At 41.8% G+C, this 20,114-nt stretch overlaps 1 protein-coding gene across 5 annotated transcripts in view; it reads right to left on the reverse strand.

Moving 5' to 3' along the window:
* Window positions 1-20,114, reverse strand: part of LOC307041310 (metabotropic glutamate receptor 8-like) — a 162,761-nt gene that overhangs the window by 100,951 nt on the left and 41,696 nt on the right. For 4 of the 5 annotated variants that reach the window (XM_079684627.1, XM_079684628.1, XM_079684630.1 and 1 more), the window contains one exon: window positions 13,211-13,427. In XM_079684627.1, the coding sequence (XP_079540753.1) occupies window positions 13,211-13,427 (217 nt within the window). Of the gene's footprint in view, window positions 1-13,210; window positions 13,428-18,583; window positions 18,709-20,114 lie in introns of those variants that run through there. The other variant, XM_079684631.1, reaches the window with a different exon arrangement.

The following is a 20,114-nucleotide window of genomic DNA, read 5'->3' on the forward strand; positions in this document are numbered from 1 at the left end:
TAATGTGGTACAGTGAGTAGGCAGATCTGAACAGGTGGGTTTTTAATTGGGATTTGAATATGGTGATTGTGTCTGACTGTCGGATGTGCGAGGGGAGGGAGTTCCGGAGTCCGGGAGCAGTGCAGCTATAGGCCCGAGCACCCATGGTCAGGGGCAGACTGGGACTAAAAATCAGCCCGGGAAACTCGACCGGCCGACCGGCTCAACTCGGTGCCGCTAGTCAATTGTCAACGGGGGGGGGGGGGGGGGGGGGGCCCACTTCGGTACCGGCCCACCGGGAAACCTCCCGCTATTCATTCGCAATGGCCAGTCTGCCCTTGCCCATGGTTACGAGGCGTGGGGTGGGGATGGTTAGGATAGTGGCTCTGATACATTATTGAATTTATAAATGTCAAAGTTCACTCTTGGTTTCACACGAGGACAGTGTTTTGTGTCTTTTGCATATATGTATGTATATTGTTTATATTTGATAAACACTTTTTCATTTGATTTTTCATTGTTAACACTATTCAAATTTGTATTTTAATGTTGAACATTGCTCCTGTAACAAAATAATTTCCCAAATTGGGGTTAATAAAGTATATATGTATCTATCTATATGTATACATTCATAATGTTCTCATTCTAATAATTCTAATTTTGTTTCTGTTTGTTCTTAGCGTTTTCTTTCCGTCAGTCTTGTTCTGAAAGCAGTTTGTTTTTGGACTCTTGAAACAAACCTCCCTAATGACAGGCTTTTCCCTCTACCTCCTCTACCTCTGTTCGATTGGTCGCCACTAGTGGTTTATTTGTTGGAGTAAAAAGGTGAGCTGCTGACTGCCGATGGTTCATTTGGCTCTCGGTAACTCGTTCTCGAGGGAGGAAACGCGAAGGGATCCCTCGCCATGAAATATTCATCCACTCCTCAGACTGCATGCAGAGGAAGTGGAAGGAGAGGAAACGCAACTCTCCAGGAAAAAGGAAATAAATAAATTACAAATGAAAAGACAATGTGTGAAGAGTCGGCTTAATGGACAAAAATAAACGATCCTCATGGAACAGGAAAAAAGCAAACGGCCATATATGAAAACCAGAAACAGGTGAGGCGAGACGGAAAGTATTTGTGTCTCATAGGAGGAAGAAAAGAAACAGTTTAAAGGATAAGAAGGCGCACAGAAAGAAAGATGGAGGAGGATGAGCAGCCGAGGGAAAGGAGAGACAGAGAAGCAGATTATCTTCAGCAGGCTTTCACACACACACACACACACACACACACACACACACACACACACTTGAATGAGGGGAATATCAGCCCCCGAGTTTTAAAGAAGAACAGAAATAAGTCTTTCTTGAGACACTGCCTTCATTGAAACATCAAACGTTGAGTCTTCGTCGAAGAGAAGGCATAAAATGACACACGACATACTGATATACACCTGAACATCAGCAGGAGAGGACTCTTTAAAGTAGAGACAGTACATACTGATATAGACCTGAACATCAGCAGGAGAGGACTCTTTAAAGTAGAGACACTACATACTGATATACACCTGAACATCAGCAGGAGAGGACTCTTTAAAGTAGAGACACTACATACTGATATACACCTGAACAAAAGCAGGAGAGGACTCTTTAAAGTAGAGACACTACATACTGATATACACCTGAACATCAGCAGGAGAGGACTCTTTAAAGTAGAGACACTACATACTGATATACACCTGAACATCAGCAGGAGAGGACTCTTTAAAGTAGAGACACTACATACTGATATACACCTGAACAAAAGCAGGAGAGGACTCTTTAAAGTAGAGACACTACATACTGATATACACCTGAACATCAGCAGGAGAGGACTCTTTAAAGTAGAGACAGTACATACTGATATAGACCTGAACATCAGCAGGAGAGGACTCTTTAAAGTAGAGACACTACATACTGATATACACCTGAACATCAGCAGGAGAGGACTCTTTAAAGTAGAGACACTACATACTGATATACACCTGAACAAAAGCAGGAGAGGACTCTTTAAAGTAGAGACACTACATACTGATATACACCTGAACATCAGCAGGAGAGGACTCTTTAAAGTAGAGACACTACATACTGATATACACCTGAACATCAGCAGGAGAGGACTCTTTAAAGTAGAGACACTACATACTGATATACACCTGGACATCAGCAGGAGAGGACTCTTTAAAGTAGAGACACTACATACTGATATACACCTGAACATCAGCAGGAGAGGACTCTTTAAAGTAGAGACAGTACATACTGATATAGACCTGAACATCAGCAGGAGAGGACTCTTTAAAGTAGAGACACTACATACTGATATACACCTGAACATCAGCAGGAGAGGACTCTTTAAAGTAGAGACACTACATACTGATATACACCTGAACATCAGCAGGAGAGGACTCTTTAAAGTAGAGACACTACATACTGATATACACCTGAACATCAGCAGGAGAAGACTCTTTAAAGTAGAGATACTACATACTGATATACACCTGAACATCAGCAGGAGAGGACTCTTTAAAGTAGAGACACTACATACTGATATACACCTGAACATCAGCAGGAGAGGACTCTTTAAAGTAGAGACACTACATACTGATATACACCTGAACATCGGCAGGAGAGGACTCTTTAAAGTAGAGACACTACATAATGATATACACCTGAATATCAGCAGGAGAGGACTCTTTAAAGTAGAGACACTACATACTGATATACACCTGAACATCAGCAGGAGAGGACTCTTTAAAGTAGAGACACTACATACTGATATACACCTGAACATCAGCAGGAGAGGACTCTTTAAAGTAGAGACACTACATACTGATATACACCTGAACATCAGCAGGAGAGGACTCTTTAAAGTAGAGACACTACATACTGATATACACCTGAACATCAGCAGGAGAGAACTCTTTAAAGTAGAGACACTACATACTGATATACACCTGAACATCAGCAGGAGAGGACTCTTTAAAGTAGAGACACTACATACTGATATACACCTGAACATCAGCAGGAGAGGACTCTTTAAAGTAGAGACACTACATACTGATATAGACCTGAACATCAGCAGGAGAGGACTCTTTAAAGTAGAGACACTACATACTGATATACACCTGAACATCAGCAGGAGAGGACTCTTTAAAGTAGAGACACTACATACTGATATACACCTGAACATCAGCAGGAGAGAACTCTTTAAAGTAGAGACACTACATATTAATATGAATAGAATAGGGCCCCTTTAATCAAGTCATGTTCAAGTATTTTTGTGTTGACAGTTTGTCCCTTTAAGGAACTTCTCTCTAGGAAGGTTGTATTACGGATGATTGTTGAGTGTAACTCTTTCATTGTTCTGAAGTTTTTCTGATTCCAGGTCTTAAACTTTTGAACTCCTCGCAGAGCTCCTCTCGTCATAAAGCCCTGATAACTGTAACGCCTCAAGAAGACAAATGACACTCGAGAGAGAGAGAGAGAGAGAGAGAGAGAGAGAGAGAGAGAGAGAGAGAGAGAGAGAGAGAGAGAGAAACAAACAAAATCATTCTGAAACCCCTCAGACGAGCCTCGCTATCAGCCGAGACGCTGCATAATGAACAGGTGCTGCATTTAGCCTGGGAGGTGGAGGGTGTCGGCTGAGTCAGATAGGAGTTCAGACAGGAGTTAGCCCGCAGGAGATCCCGCTGTGAGAACAAGAGGAACCCGGTTCTCCTGGAGGGGAACGTCTCGGTTCGACTGAGAATAATGCAGAAAGACTCGTAACTTTTTTACTCTCAGAAATCAAACATTAAGTCCTGCTGTTTCCCATCTCCTTCTTCCTTTGTGGCATCTTCTGAAAACACTCATGGCAATCCGTCTTACCTTTATTGAGCATCATTACCAGCAGAGTCTTCTTGGATTAGGATCAGCAGTGACTCATGCAAGTAGCTTTGGATAGAGACGTCATTACATTGGCATGATAACTGCTAGGGTTTGGGATTAATGTGTTGATACCTAATTATCCCCCAAAAACCTACTTAATCCAAATTCGCTCCCAATGGCAAGCATCCAAGCACACTTGAATCCAAATCCTTAAACAAATTCCTTTTTATCATTTTTGATGTAAATTGGACAAAGACTAAATAAATGTTGGTCAAAGAAAGTCTTACAAAATGTCTCATTCTGTAAACTTCTCATCTGAGAATATCTGTCATTGTTTAATTCTTGAACACTGAATGAAATAACAAGAGCTAATTTATGGGTAAAGTATATTTTTACGTAATAGGTGTGAGAACCTTTCCCTCAATCTCACGTGACTAGCCTTACTCTGACGAAATTACATTCCTTAACAACTAAACTCCATCCTCAATAGCTTTCAGAGGAAAATATATTTCCCCCGGATTACAGTTGTAGTTTGGGAGCCAGAGGATCGCCAGTCCAAGTCCCATACCAGCCTAAAGTAACATAGCTGCCCTGATTCTACTCCTAGGATGGGTTCAATGCAGAGGTCAAATTTCACTCTGCTATTTGCCTTCATCATCCATTTAGTTTTCCTTAAAAGCCCGATGTGTGATGGACCCTTCAGCCCCTAAAGTAGACCTCTGCATACTTTGATTAAAAACATTTCTTGTAATACGATCCAAATGTAGTCTGGGACTAAATGTGCTTCCATTTAAAACGTTATCGTCAATAAAGCTTAATTGAATGCTAGGTTTAGGAGACCAAAAACCACGTTGCGAGACCTAAATATGACCTCTAAATGAAATGTACTGCATGCATAAAAACCAAAATAACGTTGATAATAAGAATTAAAACAAAAGGCTGTACATCCGCAGAGTCCAAAGTAATTCATCCAATTCGTCCCACCCTCTATGTAAATCTTCTTTCCTAAACGTATTCATTTCAGCAGCCCCACCTCCCGATTCAGAACAGAAACCGTCGAGCTGAGTCTGCACAGCGGGATCCAGGGCCGACAGAAAAATACATCAGTGAAAGTGGTTTTTTTTGGGGAGCTGACAGCAGGACCCTGAATGTGTCCTGAAGCCATTTTCCTCCTCTGTGGTTCCTGCTGTTTTCCTCCCAATGTTTCCTGGCTTTACAAAGTGAGAAGGTGGAAATTGAGTTAGAGATTTCTGAAGTCGACAGTTGAGAAAGATGTGAAGGACTCGTTGCCTTATGGCTGGGAAATACTTTTTCAGGCCGGACGTAAGCATACGTACACAGGAGATGTTTGGACAATAACGCATAGCTGTTGCTTTTACACTTGAGTATATCATTTATATGTATTTTTGTTTCCATTTGAGGAATTTTCAACAAAGTGATGTTTCCGAACTGCTTAGTGATCACTGTGTTGTGTTTTAACAAATTACCATCATAATCAGATAGTAGATGACGTCCTAAAAGAGTCACATGATCAAGTATGAGTCAAAATGTGGGGCTGGTTTTTAGCCATTCTTGCAGCAAAGCTACGGTCGCCAATGAGGGTTGATTGGTCCAATACTGGGTTTCCGATTTGAAATATCTCACCAACTATTGAATGGATTGTCCCAAATGTTAGTAAAGACATTCCTGGTTCAAAGAAGATGATACTGAAGGACTTTAGTTTACATCTGACTTAACCTAGAGCCACTAGGAGGTTGACATTTTATTTATTTAGCGACTATTTAATAAATTGACAACAAAGTTCCATGGTGCCCAAACGCCAAATTACTTTGGTAATTCTTTACTTTTTCTCAATAACCATGACATAAAATGTGCCAGTAAATACAATCCAGTCTCACAGCCTTTCGTGTAATAGTCACGAAATTAAATTTAATCTAACGAGTCGTGTTCACCAACAGGATTTCCCCCTTTTTTTCGTGTCACACAGAATGATTTTAAAAGCAACGTATTTCTATTGGTAGTATGTTTCGTGCCTGCAACACGTCTTTTTGTCCGGTCGGGTCTTGGAAGACCAGAGGCTGTGTGGTTCATAAAAACATGTTCTTACTCAATATCAAGTAACGATTATTTAATTTGTTTTTAAAATTGTATAATGTCTGACTTTTTTTTTCCCTTCTAATTTGTTATTATTGGGTGCAGGCACGAAACATACTACCAATAGAAATACATTGCTTCTAAAATCGTTCTATGTCAGAATACTGAAATCTGTATTTTTTGAAATGTTTTTTTCCCCTCTAATTTGTTATAGCCCAACATTAGCCACCTTTAGCTTAGCGGTGGTGACATGAAGTCATGTGACCGTGCTGTAGTTCCTTTATAGCCCAACATTAGCCTCCTTTAGCTTAGCGGTGGTGACGTGAAGTCATGTGACCGTGCTGTAGTTCCTTTATAGCCCAACATTAGCCTCCTTTAGCTTAGCGGTGGTGACGTGAAGCCATGTGACTGTGCTGTAGTTCCTTTATAGCCCAACATTAGCCACCTTTAGCTTAGCGGTGGTGACGTGAAGTCATGTGACCGTGCTGTAGTTCCTTTATAGCCCAACATTAGCCTCCTTTAGCTTAGCGGTGGTGACGTGAAGTCATGTGACCGTGCTGTAGTTCCTTTATAGCCCAACATTAGCCTCCTTTAGCTTAGCGGTGGTGACGTGAAGTCATGTGACCGTGCTGTAGTTCCTGTATAGCCCAACATTAGCCTCCTTTAGCTTAGCGGTGGTGACGTGAAGTCATGTGACCGTGCTGTAGTTCCTTTATAGCCCAACATTAGCCACCTTTAGCTTAGCGGTGGTGACGTGAAGTCATGTGACCGTGCTGTAGTTCCTTTATAGCCCAACATTAGCCACCTTTAGCTTAGCGGTGGTGACGTGAAGTCATGTGACCGTGCTGTAGTTCCTTTATAGCCCAACATTAGCCACCTTTAGCTTAGCGGTGGTGAAGTCATGTGACCGTGCTGTAGTTCCTTTATAGCCCAACATTAGCCACCTTTAGCTTAGCGGTGGTGACGTGAAGTCATGTGACCGTGCTGTAGTTCCTTTATAGCCCAACATTAGCCACCTTTAGCTTAGCGGTCGTGACGTGAAGTCATGTGACCGTGCTGTAGTTCCTTTATAGCCCAACATTAGCCACCTTTAGCTTAGCGGTCGTGACGTGAAGTCATGTGACCGTGCTGTAGTTCCTTTATAGCCTAATGTTAGCTTTTTACTCCAGGAATCATAGAGTGGTTTTAATATGTGGAGATATCCTGCTTTCAATGGAAAACATGTCATTAGCTTTTAGTCGAGGTGACCCATAGATACTGTTCTGGTTTGACCTACAAAAATAAATCATCCCCTCACCACAATTATCTGAATGAACAGCAACTTAGGCAGAATGACTGAAACAGGAAGTAGTTTTATGTCCACAGCACTTAATAGCAATGCATTTCACCAGTTTTGCTCATGAGGGTCACAGCTGCGGCCCACATACTGTAAATGAAAACAGAAAGGGTCTCATATGTGGCGTGTTCGCAAGGACAGGAAAATGTCCCCAGTGATACAGGTGCAACATTTCCTCTGTCTGTATTCACTGGTATTACATAAACCAGAGCCAGCTGAAGGTTTGTGAGGCGCTGACGGAGGCTTCTTCTAATTCATGCTTCAGAGGGAAAACCCTGCAGCAGCACGGAGAGTTCAAAGACTTCAAAGGCCAACGGACAAAAACGATTTAATCTAACGTTAATAGGATTACCAAGCTGAGGAAATGATTATTTAAGGACGATTAGATATTTCTTACAGAAGTGAAGTGTGATCGGGGAACTTCCGTGGGATAACAGAGGAGGTTGCAGTGGTATTATGTAAATGCTCCTTTAATCAGCCACAGCTTCTGCCTGCCAACAAGGACATTGACTCTGCTGTCACCTGCCAGCTGGAGCGGCATAGAACAGAACGGCACGGCATGGATCGGCCTGGTGGAAACAGCCACCTACAAATCAACCCGTTACAGAGACAAAAAAAACAGTTTTATCCAAGCACCTATTGCACAAATTAACACATCATAGGAGCGTCACACAGATGCCTATTTATTTGTTTGTTTAATTATGAATTTTGAATGTCCATGTTTGTACTAGTGCTTTTCTTTTAAATGTTTTTAAATATTTTGAGATTTGACGGAGCAGGGTGTACTTTTATTAGAGATGTGTCTGTTGTCTGTGTTTGTCTTTAGAGTGTGTCAGGATGGATCCCTTGTCTTTTTATCTGCAAACTAAATCTACCTACGGGTACAAATAAAGAACCTGAACCTGAACACACGAAGAAAAACAAGGTTGTAGAACTGAGACTGTGGAAGTAAGCTTTAATGTTCATATAATCATTTGGTTTCTTACTATCAACATGCTTCCTGCTGAAGATGGCATGGGTCACTAACATGAGGAATTACATTTATTAATAATAATAATAGCTTGGATTTATATAGCGCCTTTCATGAGACCCAAGGTCGCTTTAAAAAGAACAACAGGGGCAAAACAAACATAACAAAACAAAAGGCAGTCAGACAACAAGTCAGACAGACAAAACAACAAATAGATTAGGGGCCAAAGGCCTGAGCAGACAGATGGGACTTGAGGGCCTTTTTGAAGACGTCAAGCGTGGGGATGTTGCGGATCTCCGCAGGGAGAGCGTTCCAGAGGGGGGGGGGGGGCTGCCACGCTGAAGGCTCTGTCCCCGAAGGTTCGCAGTTTGGTGCGGGGGGTGGTAAGCAGGCCAGAGTCTGAAGCCGCAGGTTCCGGGGTGGGGCATGTGGGCGAAGGATGTCCGATAGGTACTGGGGGGCATGGGCAATTCTGACTTCTTAGATACAACAACTGCATCATTACCAGTTAGAGCAATATATTATTGGATGAGCATAATCAATGTAAGTTGCTTCTGATAACAGCTTCAGCTAAGTTTGTCCTGTTTCTCACAGTAAAAGCTTCTATCAATGTGTTTGCGATTTATGATTCAGGACATCTTCTCCCTATAAAGCAAATCCACAACAAAATCCCCAATAAACTGTTTTGATGTGATCGGTTTCTTCTTGAACGCTGAACCAAATCCAAGGGCTAATTTATGTATAATTATTTCCACTTTGTAGCAGGTGTGAGGATATTTCGCTCAATATATTATAACAACTTTTTACCACATAAACAGCAGTGCTCCATAACACCTGTTAGCACGCTTTGATGTGCAAAAAGGTTAAAATGCTCCTTATCTATCCGTTTGTATTCCTCTCTGCACCCCCACTTACAGTGTGATACAAAAAAACCTTTATGAGGCTAATTATTACCGACACAATGGGGCTTTTCACACCAGGAGCTTAAATACTGTCTTTTTCTAAAACCAGTTATTTTTCTCGGTGTGAGAATTATTCATTAAAAACAAATGCATATTCAAAGAAGAAGAAGTGCTTTCCCACAAACTCCTCTTTACAAGCCATCAGGTTTAATCAACACACCCTGTGATCATTGGGAATATTAGCTCCATCAGCTGTGCAGCCTCCATCACACCTCATTGCTGCTGATATAAATACATATTCAGGGCCGCTAATGAAGCCGTGTCTGGCTGTGTGTGTGTGTGTGTGTGTGTGTGTGTGTGTGTGTGTGTGTGTGTGTGTGTGTGTGTGTGTGTGTGTGTGTGTGTGTGTGTGTAGACAACAGCAGCAGTAAAGATGAAAGCTCATTGATCCCACATGAGGAGCCCCAGCTGCTCTGTGCACATCGTCCTGTTATTAATCTGAAGCTTTTTAAACGCCTCGATTGCAGCCATTCTTCATGATTACTGCAGCCGCTGCCATTTACACACAAACACACATTACAGCAGTGTCGGTTGATACAGCGGGGGGGTCCTAACCCCCTGACGGCAGGAAGAATCCAATGATATTATTTATTGCGTGTCTTTTCTTTTTCATCCACACCGTAAAAAAAAGTCACCGGTGTTTTCTGTCATAATAAACTAATTCAGCGCGGTTTAAAAGAGGAAACATGAGCTGCCGCATGATGTTCATTAGAGTTCAGATATGAATAATACATTCAACTGTTCTGCCTGCTGCCTCGATTTAACTGTATTTCCTTACAAAAACAGAATATTATTATTTGCAAAACATGTACAAAGAAATAAAACGGCTGGCCAGTGTTGGGGGAAGTATTCAGATATTTTACTTCAGTGAAGGTCCTGTTTTCAAAACCTTACCTAAGTAAAACTATTATCTGCAGAAGTATCAAAAACACTCATTAGGATGCAACCCTTTAATGCATTTCAAATCCAACAAGCATTAATCGAGAAGAACAGAACGTTTCTAAATCAAAAAAACGAATTTTCCCCTTGAGGGTTAATTAAGTCATCTTCTTCTTCATCTTAGATTCAATATTTTCACAGTAACGTCAAGGTGAGTAAGGGTAGCATGTGCATTGAACGTTGTTACGTTCCCTTCTGAGCTAGGGGAATCAGAGGGAAGCAACACGACCAGAGTGGAATTGGTATAATTATAAGTGGTTTATTTTAAATAGCAGCGGTAAACAAAATGGCAACATAATGCCACAACACCGGTTTAACTAACAAACAAAGAGGCCACAAGGGCGCAAGTTTAAATAGGCAACCAAACTGAGAGAGGACTCTAAAAAGGGAGCCTGTGTACATACAAAGAAAATAGGTAATAATAATAACAACGAAAACCCTCACTATCAAAGTGGTACAATCTAACTAAGGGAAGCTGTAAGGAAACACAGCTGAGGTAACTATTACACAAAACTAACCACACACGAGTTAACCCCTGTTAACAGAATTTATCACAAATACTAAGACCACACACGTTAACCACAGAACGACGAGCAAAAAGCGAGAGGCGTCTGTTCCTCAACAGAGCCTCCAGTCCGCGGCCTTTGTACTCCTCCCCAGCAGGTGTGCGCCGGCTGTGCGCTGCGATTGGCTGTCGTCGATCCAATCACCCTCTTCAGAGGTGGACCAGGAGATGACAGCCAATGACGTCAGGGCAACCACACAGCTCATTTACATATCACACACACACGCACACAGCTGGAAACACTCACAGGCAAATTAATGAGCTGACAGAAACAGCAGCCGTAACAAACGTTTACTGGGTACTGTGCATTTTCTCTTTATTGCAGAGATTACACAAAAGTTAGCTAGTTCTCTACACTGCAACAATGATTAACAGACACATTCTGGGTTGTCTACCAATAGTAATAATAATATTGTTGGTCAATTATAGTCATAGAGGGTATGCACTGTTGTCACGTTCCCACCTAAACCCACCACTTTTCAGTCTGACTGTGTTACAAAAAGTTAAAACAATATGGCCGCCGTTAGTAGCCGTGACTGCGAAAATGGAAGTGAAACAAACAATTAGCTGCTTAACATAAAATAAGCTGTGCTTCAAAAGGGATACTAACAACGTAAGAAAGAACTAGTGGTCCATGGATATTGAAATTTGACCAGGAATAGTGGTTTCCTGACACTAACCCTAAGCCTCAAAACAGCTACAGCTATACAAGAATAGGCTAGCAACTGTCAAATCCCATTAACCACATTTGAAGACGGAGTCACCACTGTCACATTTATCTTTTAACATTACAGGATCAAAAATATGTCCTTTCTTTACCCTTCTTTTGTTCACCGATACTTATTTACACACAAAAAACCAACCAGATATTATGAATGATATAAGTAGTTTGATAGTCACATTCAGAGAGGAATCACTAAGAAGACATATACAGAACCACTGTTTCCCTCAGATACACCACGTACTCCTCGCCTGGAGATGGTTAATTGTTTTTCTTAGGATTATCTTGTAGTGTGTCATAAGAGAAGTGAACTAACAGAAGAAGAAGAAGACCCTGAACTCAACACACACTTACATGTTACCGCTGATGGATTCAAACAAACCCCTTTACAATCTAATTAATGTCAGGGCTCGTCTGGGTGCGATAACATTTTAATCAACGGCAGAATGTAATTACATCAAGAGTCAATTACACGACCTCTCCCCTTGTATTCCCTCATCAGCGAGGCGAGACAGGAGCGAGGGAAACAACCAGCGGCTGAAACACCTCACTCTCTGTTTACCAAGTCCTCCATCAGTCTGCAGGGTTTAGTGAAGCAGTGCAGGAATGAGTCCTAAACCCGGAAATGAGTCAGCATGTTAGCCCTTCTGTTACTTCTTCCAGTTAATGGTTATGTTGATGGGTTTTTGGTTAGATAACTGAAATATAATCTGTGGTTAACACAAGCTGAAGAGATTTTAACATCTGTCCTACGAGATAAAATATGTCTGTAAAACCCACTGGTCGATTTAAAACCGGAGGTTGCCGACAACTGTGACTTAACGTCATCACGCCCAACATTAGCTGCCTTTAGCTTAGCGGTGGTGACGTGAAGTCATGTGACCGTGCTGTAGTTCCTTTATAGCCCAACATTAGCCGCCTTTAGCTTAGCGGTGGTGTTGAGAAGTCATGTGACCGTGCTGTAGTTCCTTTATAGCCCAACATTAGCCGCCTTTAGCTTAGCGGTGGTGTTGAGAAGTCATGTGACCATGCTGTAGTTCCTTTATAGCCCAACATTAGCCTCCTTTAGCTTAGCGGTGGTGACGTGAAGTCATGTGACCGTGCCGTAGTTCCTTTATAGCCCAACATTAGCCACCTTTAGCTTAGCGGTGGTGTTGAGAAGTCATGTGACCATGCTGTAGTTCCTTTATAGCCCAACATTAGCCACCTTTAGCTTAGCGGTGGTGTTGAGAAGTCATGTGACCGTGCTGTAGTTCCTTTATAGCCCAACATTAGCCACCTTTAGCTTAGCGGTGGTGTTGAGAAATCATGTGACCATGCTGTAGTTCCTTTATAGCCCAACATTAGCCACCTTTAGCTTAGCGGTGGTGTTGAGAAGTCATGTGACCGTGCTGTAGTTCCTTTATAGCCCAACATTAGCCACCTTTAGCTTAGCGGTGGTGTTGAGAAGTCATGTGACCGTGCTGTAGTTCCTTTATAGCCCAACATTTTTTTTACTTGTGTTGAGGGCATTGACGCTTCATATTTTATAAAAGTAGTGTGAATATGTGCAGATTATCCTGCTGAACCAAATGTGTAAGTATCAAAGCTTATTTTCTGCAATAATCAAAAGGGAAAATCCTATTGGCTTTTTGTCGAGGGAACCCTTGCTATGGTAACTTCCAGGAAAGCCAACCAAAACACGTCTCTCCTGCACCACTCTGTCAATCTGAGGAGATTTTCAAAGTACAACAAACTCTGGTCTGTTTTTGCCTACCTGACTCTCTGGAGATCTGGACGAAGGCCTCCACGCCGCTCTCCCCGTAGTTTCCCTCGGAGGCGAGCGTGGAAACGTAATTCCAGCCCAGCGCGGTGACGATGTCCAGCATGGCCTGAGCCTGGTACGAGTCCGGGGGAACGACCCGGGAGAAGAAGTCGTAGCGGGTGTTGTCGCTGAGCTCCGGAGCCGTGGAGGCGTAGCTTATCTGAGGAATCTGTGGAGACACGGACAAAGCAATTAGTATACGTACTTTAAAGGTCACCTATTGTGCAAAATCCACGTGTTCCTGTCTCTTCTACTGTACATCAACATGTGTCCCCTCCTTCTACATCAACATGTGTCCCCTCCTTCTACATCAACATGTGTCGCCTCTTCTTCACGTCTCCTCTACATCAACATGTGTCCCCTCTTCTTCATGTCTCTTCTACATCAACATGTGTCCCCTCTTCTTTACGTCTCCTCTACATCAACATGTGTCCCCTCTTCTTCATGTCTCTTCTTCATCAACATGTGTCCCCTCTTCTTCATGTCTCTTCTACATCAACATGTGTCCCCTCTTCTTCATGTCTCTTCTACATCAACATGTGTCCCCTCTTCTTCATGTCTCTTCTACATCAACATGTGTCCCCTCTTCTCCATGTCTCTTCTACATCAACATGTGTCAGCTCTTCTTCACGTCTCTTCTACATCAACATGTGTCCCCTCTTCTTCACGTCTCCTCTACATCAACATGTGTCCCCTCTTCTACATCAACATGTGTCCCCTCTTCTACATCAACATGTGTCCCCTCTTCTACATCAACATGTGTCCCCTCTTGTTCATATCTCTTCTACATCAACATGTGTCCCCTCTTCTCAATGTCTCGTCTACATCAACATGTGTCCCCTCTTCTTCATGTCTCTTCTACATCAACATGTGTCCCCTTTTCTTCATGTCTCTTCTACATCAACATGTGTCCCCTCTTCTTCATGTCTCTTCAACATCAACATGTGTCCCCTCTTCTTCATGTCTCTTCTACATCAACATATGTCCCCTCTTCTTCATGTCTCTTCTACATCAACATGTGTCCCCTCTTCTTCATGTCTCTTCTACATCAACATATGTCCCCTCTTCTTCATGTCTCTTCTACATCAACATGTGTCCCCTCTCTGGAAAGAGACTCTGAAAGTTTCAGGAACAAAGATTCTCTCTCTTTTTGATCCATTTCTATAAAAACCTGTCTGAAAATGAGCTGATCAGATTTTGGCCACTTTATGATGTCATAATGATGTTTTGGCTTGTGTAACCATTAGCCAATCAGTAACCAAGGTAACATGTTCCCATATCAAATGTAAAGTAGTTTCATTGGTCATCACTGTACAAGTTGACCATGAATAAGACTGAGGATAATGTGACTTTATTCTGAATCTAACCCAAAGTGAAAAGGTTAGCAGCCTCGACAAGTTTGGAAATAATTCCACAGAAGAAAAAAAAAGATTCAATCATAGCTGATTTCTTTTCCAAAAAGTTTTTTGGCATTTTAAAGTGATAGGAGAGAGAAATTAGGGGGCAACAAAGCTGAACCGAATGTTGAAGTTTTACTGTTATGATGGCTTTTCCACTTTACGAACAGCACATTGTGTTTCAACTTTCATAAAAAGTGCATCAGGAGAGGACTCTTTAAAGTAGAGACACTACATACTGATATACACCTGAACATCAGCAGGAGAGGACTCTTTAAAGTAGAGACACTACATACTGATATACACCTGAACATCAGCAGGAGAGGACTCTTTAAAGTAGAGACACTACATACTGATATACACCTGAACATCAGCAGGAGAGGACTCTTTAAAGTAGAGACACTACATACTGATATACACCTGAACATCAGCAGGAGAGGACTCTTTAAAGTAGAGACACTACATACTGATATACACCTGAACATCAGCAGGAGAGGACTCTTTAAAGTAGAGACACTACATACTGATATACACCTGAATATCAACAGCAGAGGACTCTTTAAAGTCGAGACACTACATACTGATATACACCTGAACATCAGCAGGAGAGGACTCTTTAAAGTAGAGACACTACATACTGATATACACCTGAACATCAGCAGGAGAGGACTCTTTAAAGTAGAGACACTATATACTGATATACACCTGAACATCAGCAGGAGAGGACTCTTTAAAGTAGAGACACTACATACTGATATACACCTGAACATCAGCAGGAGAGGACTCTTTAAAGTAGAGACACTACATACTGATATACACCTGAACATCAGCAGGAGAGGACTCTTTAAAGTAGAGACACTACATACTGATATACACCTGAACACCAGCGGACGAGGACTCTTTAAAGTAGAGACACTACATACTGATATGAACCTGAAGATGAGCAGAACATGTCCCCTTTAAATATTTGTTCAGTGGCGCTGCCGAAGGTCTTGCAGTTTATTTGTTGAGATTTAAACAGATGGAGCCTGGACCTTAAATCTTGACCTTCCTGTTGTTAGGTTTCTTGTCAGAGTGGAGTTAGTGAGTGTGAATTAGGGAGGCGGATCAGGTCATAGATCCTGCAGCAGACAGGCCCTCGGGGGGCTGGATAATGGTCCTTTAGAGAAAGATTGAAGGGCTGATTGATTTCACTTCAGGCAGCCACCGGACGCCTCATCAGGATTCACAGGAGGAGGAGGAAGATGGACGAGGAGGAAGAGCCTGACAGCAATACAAATGTCACTCCGGCTCAGCGACAGGCGGCAAATTAAAGTCCCGTACTGTAAACAAACCTGTCTGAGAGCCGGCGCTATTGCAACCATCAGAGAGGACGTTTATTTCCAGCACAAAGAACCCGTCCGAGCTTCTGAGGCTGGGTTAACTGGGTTTCTACTTTTCAGAGATCTGGAATGGATCCTGTTTATCTGATGGCAGCATTTCTGATTACTTTGGAGATCTTCCATTAGACATGAGACAACTCGATACAAAAAGTTGTTGGGCAAGAAAAAGTTTACATTCCCTTGATCACAAAGGAAAAGTAACTAGCTTGAAATGTTCTTCTCTGGTATTTGAGGAAATGTGAACTGTATTGGCAATATTGGTTCTGGCCTGGCGAGCTTCTTTAACGAAACAGAACAGTGAAACAAACACGTTTTAAAAATAAAATAGACACAACTAAAAATGTTTATTTGTTATTTATGTCTTTGATTTCAGAAAGGCTTTTCACACTGTACTCCTTTAGAAAGCCTTTGTGTTTACTGACTGCAACTAAAGCAAAGCAGCTCACATGGAGAAATACTGAGTGACAAATGAAGTAAGAACAAACACACAGACTGAAGACTGAAATAACTGCAGCGGCCTGAGATATAATGAGGAGCTGCATTAACATTGATGATGCATTGTGGGTATAAACAGCAGCATTGTTATTGATGCTCTGCTGAATTAAAACACATCACCTCCTCTTACATATAATAATATGAACCCATTATGTGGTTTGAGCATGTTCGGGCGGAACAACGAATATAGCTCGAGCATTGTGGGTAAGAGTATTGACGTCATCAAACTACAGCAGTCACTCCACATGGTTTATTGAATAAACGACAGCGATACTCACGGTGAGAAATCAAACTTGTGCCCTGCTGGAAACTTCTGAAGGACTTCCTGCCCCTTCCTGGAGGACTGCCATTTTAATTAGCCGGCTAATTGCCGGCTAATTGCCTGCCCCCCCCCTGCCGCCGATTGGCTCACCCACATTCACCTCTCCGTCCTCACAACAGAGCAAACACCAGATCAGAAATATCACCGTGAAGCGGAGGCTCCTAATGTGGGCTTTAACTTTAACTGCTACTCCAGTGCTTGAATTGGGCCGGTACTCACCGGTACGCAGTACCAGCACTTCTGATTTTTACCCATGTGGTACCGGCACTCTCAGCCGCCGGCAATATACGTATATATTGTAAACGCAACGCAGCGCAAATGTGGGTCTGACTCTGCCTCACAGAGGGTGACTGGCTGTCTACATGACGTGGCCTGCCGACATTGCCACTTTCATACAGATCATACTAATGCCCTCGATTGGTCTCTGTGTGTCATTCAAGCTCGGGAGGGTGTGTGTTGGTGTATGTGTGGCGCGAGCGAGCGAGAAAGCGCGCGCACCGGTTACGTGTATTGTTGTTAGCATCTGGTGCTAGCTAGCTGCGCTAACGGATATAAGGAGCTGTTTCAACAACAAGGTGGAGGGAGAGTCCTTTGCTGTCAGACTGAGAGGCTGATAACTACAGCTCTGGTGAGGTAAATTACTCTCTGAGTCTTTAGATAGTTAACTTAGTTTAAGTTATCTCAGTGGGTCTCAAACGGTTCGGTCACCATTTATGTAAACACATATTTCCATTTGAGGGGGTAGTGATTAGTAAAATATGCATGAATAATACAAACAAAATGTTAACTAGGTGAAAAAAGGTAAGATAAACTTGTTGAGAGCTAAAACTAGTCTTTGCTGTTGCCTCAAAGAGGAGCAGGGGGGAGAGGAGGGAGACAGGAGAGGCCGATTCAGGAGCCCAGACACACTCACAACTATAAATGAACCAAAAACAAATAAATAAACAAGTTTCAATGTTTTTTCATATTGGATATTGTATGTTATTGGTTATGGCCATGTACTTATGATTTTATGATTATTTAAATGTATACATTTTTGTTTCATATGGGTGTAGTCTCTTTATTTCCCCCTCAAAGTGCACCAGATTGATGCATTTAAGTCCAACATTTAAAAAAAAAATGTTCCCGGGGGAACATGCCCCCGGACCCCCCTAGACTAGAGGGTGTCAGGTCCACTCCCCACTTATAAAAATAGCACTTTACCACTGCACCCCCTCTAATCTCAGATGCACCCTGAGTCATTTTGTTTAGGTACAGTGAGCCTTTCTAAAATATACAGTAAAGAGACAAACCCACCAGCATTATAGGATATACTATGACTTTGAGCCAAATACTTGTTGCTGATTTAGAGTACTGGCACCTTTTTTATTCCAATTCAAGCACTGTGCTACTCTAAACAGTGCTTTTATTTTTGAAATTAAAAAAAAGGAGAATTGTAGACATTTAAGCTACTCTGAAGCACTGTGCACTTGGAGCTATATGAGAAAATTATCTAATTGTGTTCACTTTAAAGATATCTAATTATGGTTGAAAACATCCACAACATATTTGACAAATCTAATGGACGATTCAAAGTTTCCAAAGATATCGAATTTATAAAAGCTAATATTCAGGCTGACTGAGATTCAATTAATCACGAGGCAGGGGATGTTATGGCCGAGAAACAAGTAGAGAATGTGTCTTCAGGAAGCTATTTCGGATCAAAGAAGCCACTGTTTTACATCCTCACTCTTCACACGTCTTTACACGTCTCTACCCGTGAGGACGTGCCCGATGTTTCCTGCCGTCTCGGGTGTTTCCTGTGGCACTGATTGATGCTCGTCATTCCTGCGACAGTCTCCAGCTTTCCACCCGACTGAGTGACGAGAGGAGAAATGAAGCGACAGCACGCGTCCGTCAGCGTTCACTCCGCGCTCTGATTGTCTTATTTAAAGTAAAAGCTCTGTTTACTGTCATCTGTCTCTTCTTCCCCTGACGATAAACAGCTTTGCCCTCCGGCTAAAACCCTGCATGACTCCCGCTGTCGCCGACTCCATTAATGTTTCCCTCCGTAATTTAATTCAGTATGACAAGAAAGTATATCTGATTTTAATTACCGGTACATGTTTCAATACATAAAATAAAAAAAGACATGCCACTTACGCTCTCTGTGCATTCTGGTGTTTGGATATTTTTAACATGAGGTGATTAAGTAATTTAATTCAATATTATTCACCATGTAAAACTACACAGAGTTACTGATAAGGATGAATTTACCTGTCTCATTTCCCATGAAACCAATCCTCATTGTCTTTGATTGAAAGGAGCAAAGGTGCGTAGGCCTATTTATCTAAATATCTTAGAAATCTCTTAAAATAAGATGATCCATATTTGAAAACAGTTTGAATAATCCCATTGCACTGCCAAATGTTTAAATATGTATAAAAAAATACAAAAAAAAAAGTGTATTTTCATTGCACATTCTCAACTTGTGTTTATAAAATATATGTATATTTTAAAACCTAATTTCCCCCAGGTAAAGTATGTTGGTTTGTTTTATATTCGGTACTATCTCCACCCCTTCTTCTTGTTGGAAGTGTTTTGTGTTACTGTTGGAACTGCCTCTTACTGTAAACACAACTATTTATAAATATAATGTATGTAATCGCACAAAACAAACCCTACAGGGCTGCTGTTCAAACGTTGTATACAATGCGTTTACATCAAGCCGACTCTGCACATCTGACGCCTTCAATGAACATTAGATCTCCAACAATATTCAAACTCAATAGATCTGAAACTCGTAGAAGGAAATTCCTCGCAGCCATCTGATGGAAAACAGGAAGGGAAAACACATTCCTGACGAGCACCTATAGGTCACACGTCTCTGATGGCGTTGTGTGTTTTGAAGCTCAGCGGAGGAGACAGGGTGATGTGAAGTTCAGCGTGCAATTAGAAATAAGAACTGATTCTTCGACAGACGAAAGTAAACTTGTGTGTTTGTTTCTTCTTTTGAAGCCTCTTCAGTGAGGCATCTGAATAATTTCACACGACACAGAAACAGATTGTACAGAGAAAGACAACTGCGCTCGGTTCAATGAGATATAGAGAACGGGAGAGGATAAGGGCCTCATGGGAATTTGTTTTTGAAGTCTAACCAAAAGATTAAAGTCAGGGGTATGAAGGGAAAAGTCAGACAATTGAGAAAACATTTTTTTTAGGAAAAAGTCAGGAATTGGAGGAAACGAAAACGAAACGAAAACGAAAAAAAAACGAAAACG

Source organism: Notothenia rossii (genome assembly GCF_949606895.1).
Source record: "Notothenia rossii genome assembly, chromosome: 5".
Classification (NCBI taxonomy): domain Eukaryota; kingdom Metazoa; phylum Chordata; class Actinopteri; order Perciformes; family Nototheniidae; genus Notothenia; species Notothenia rossii.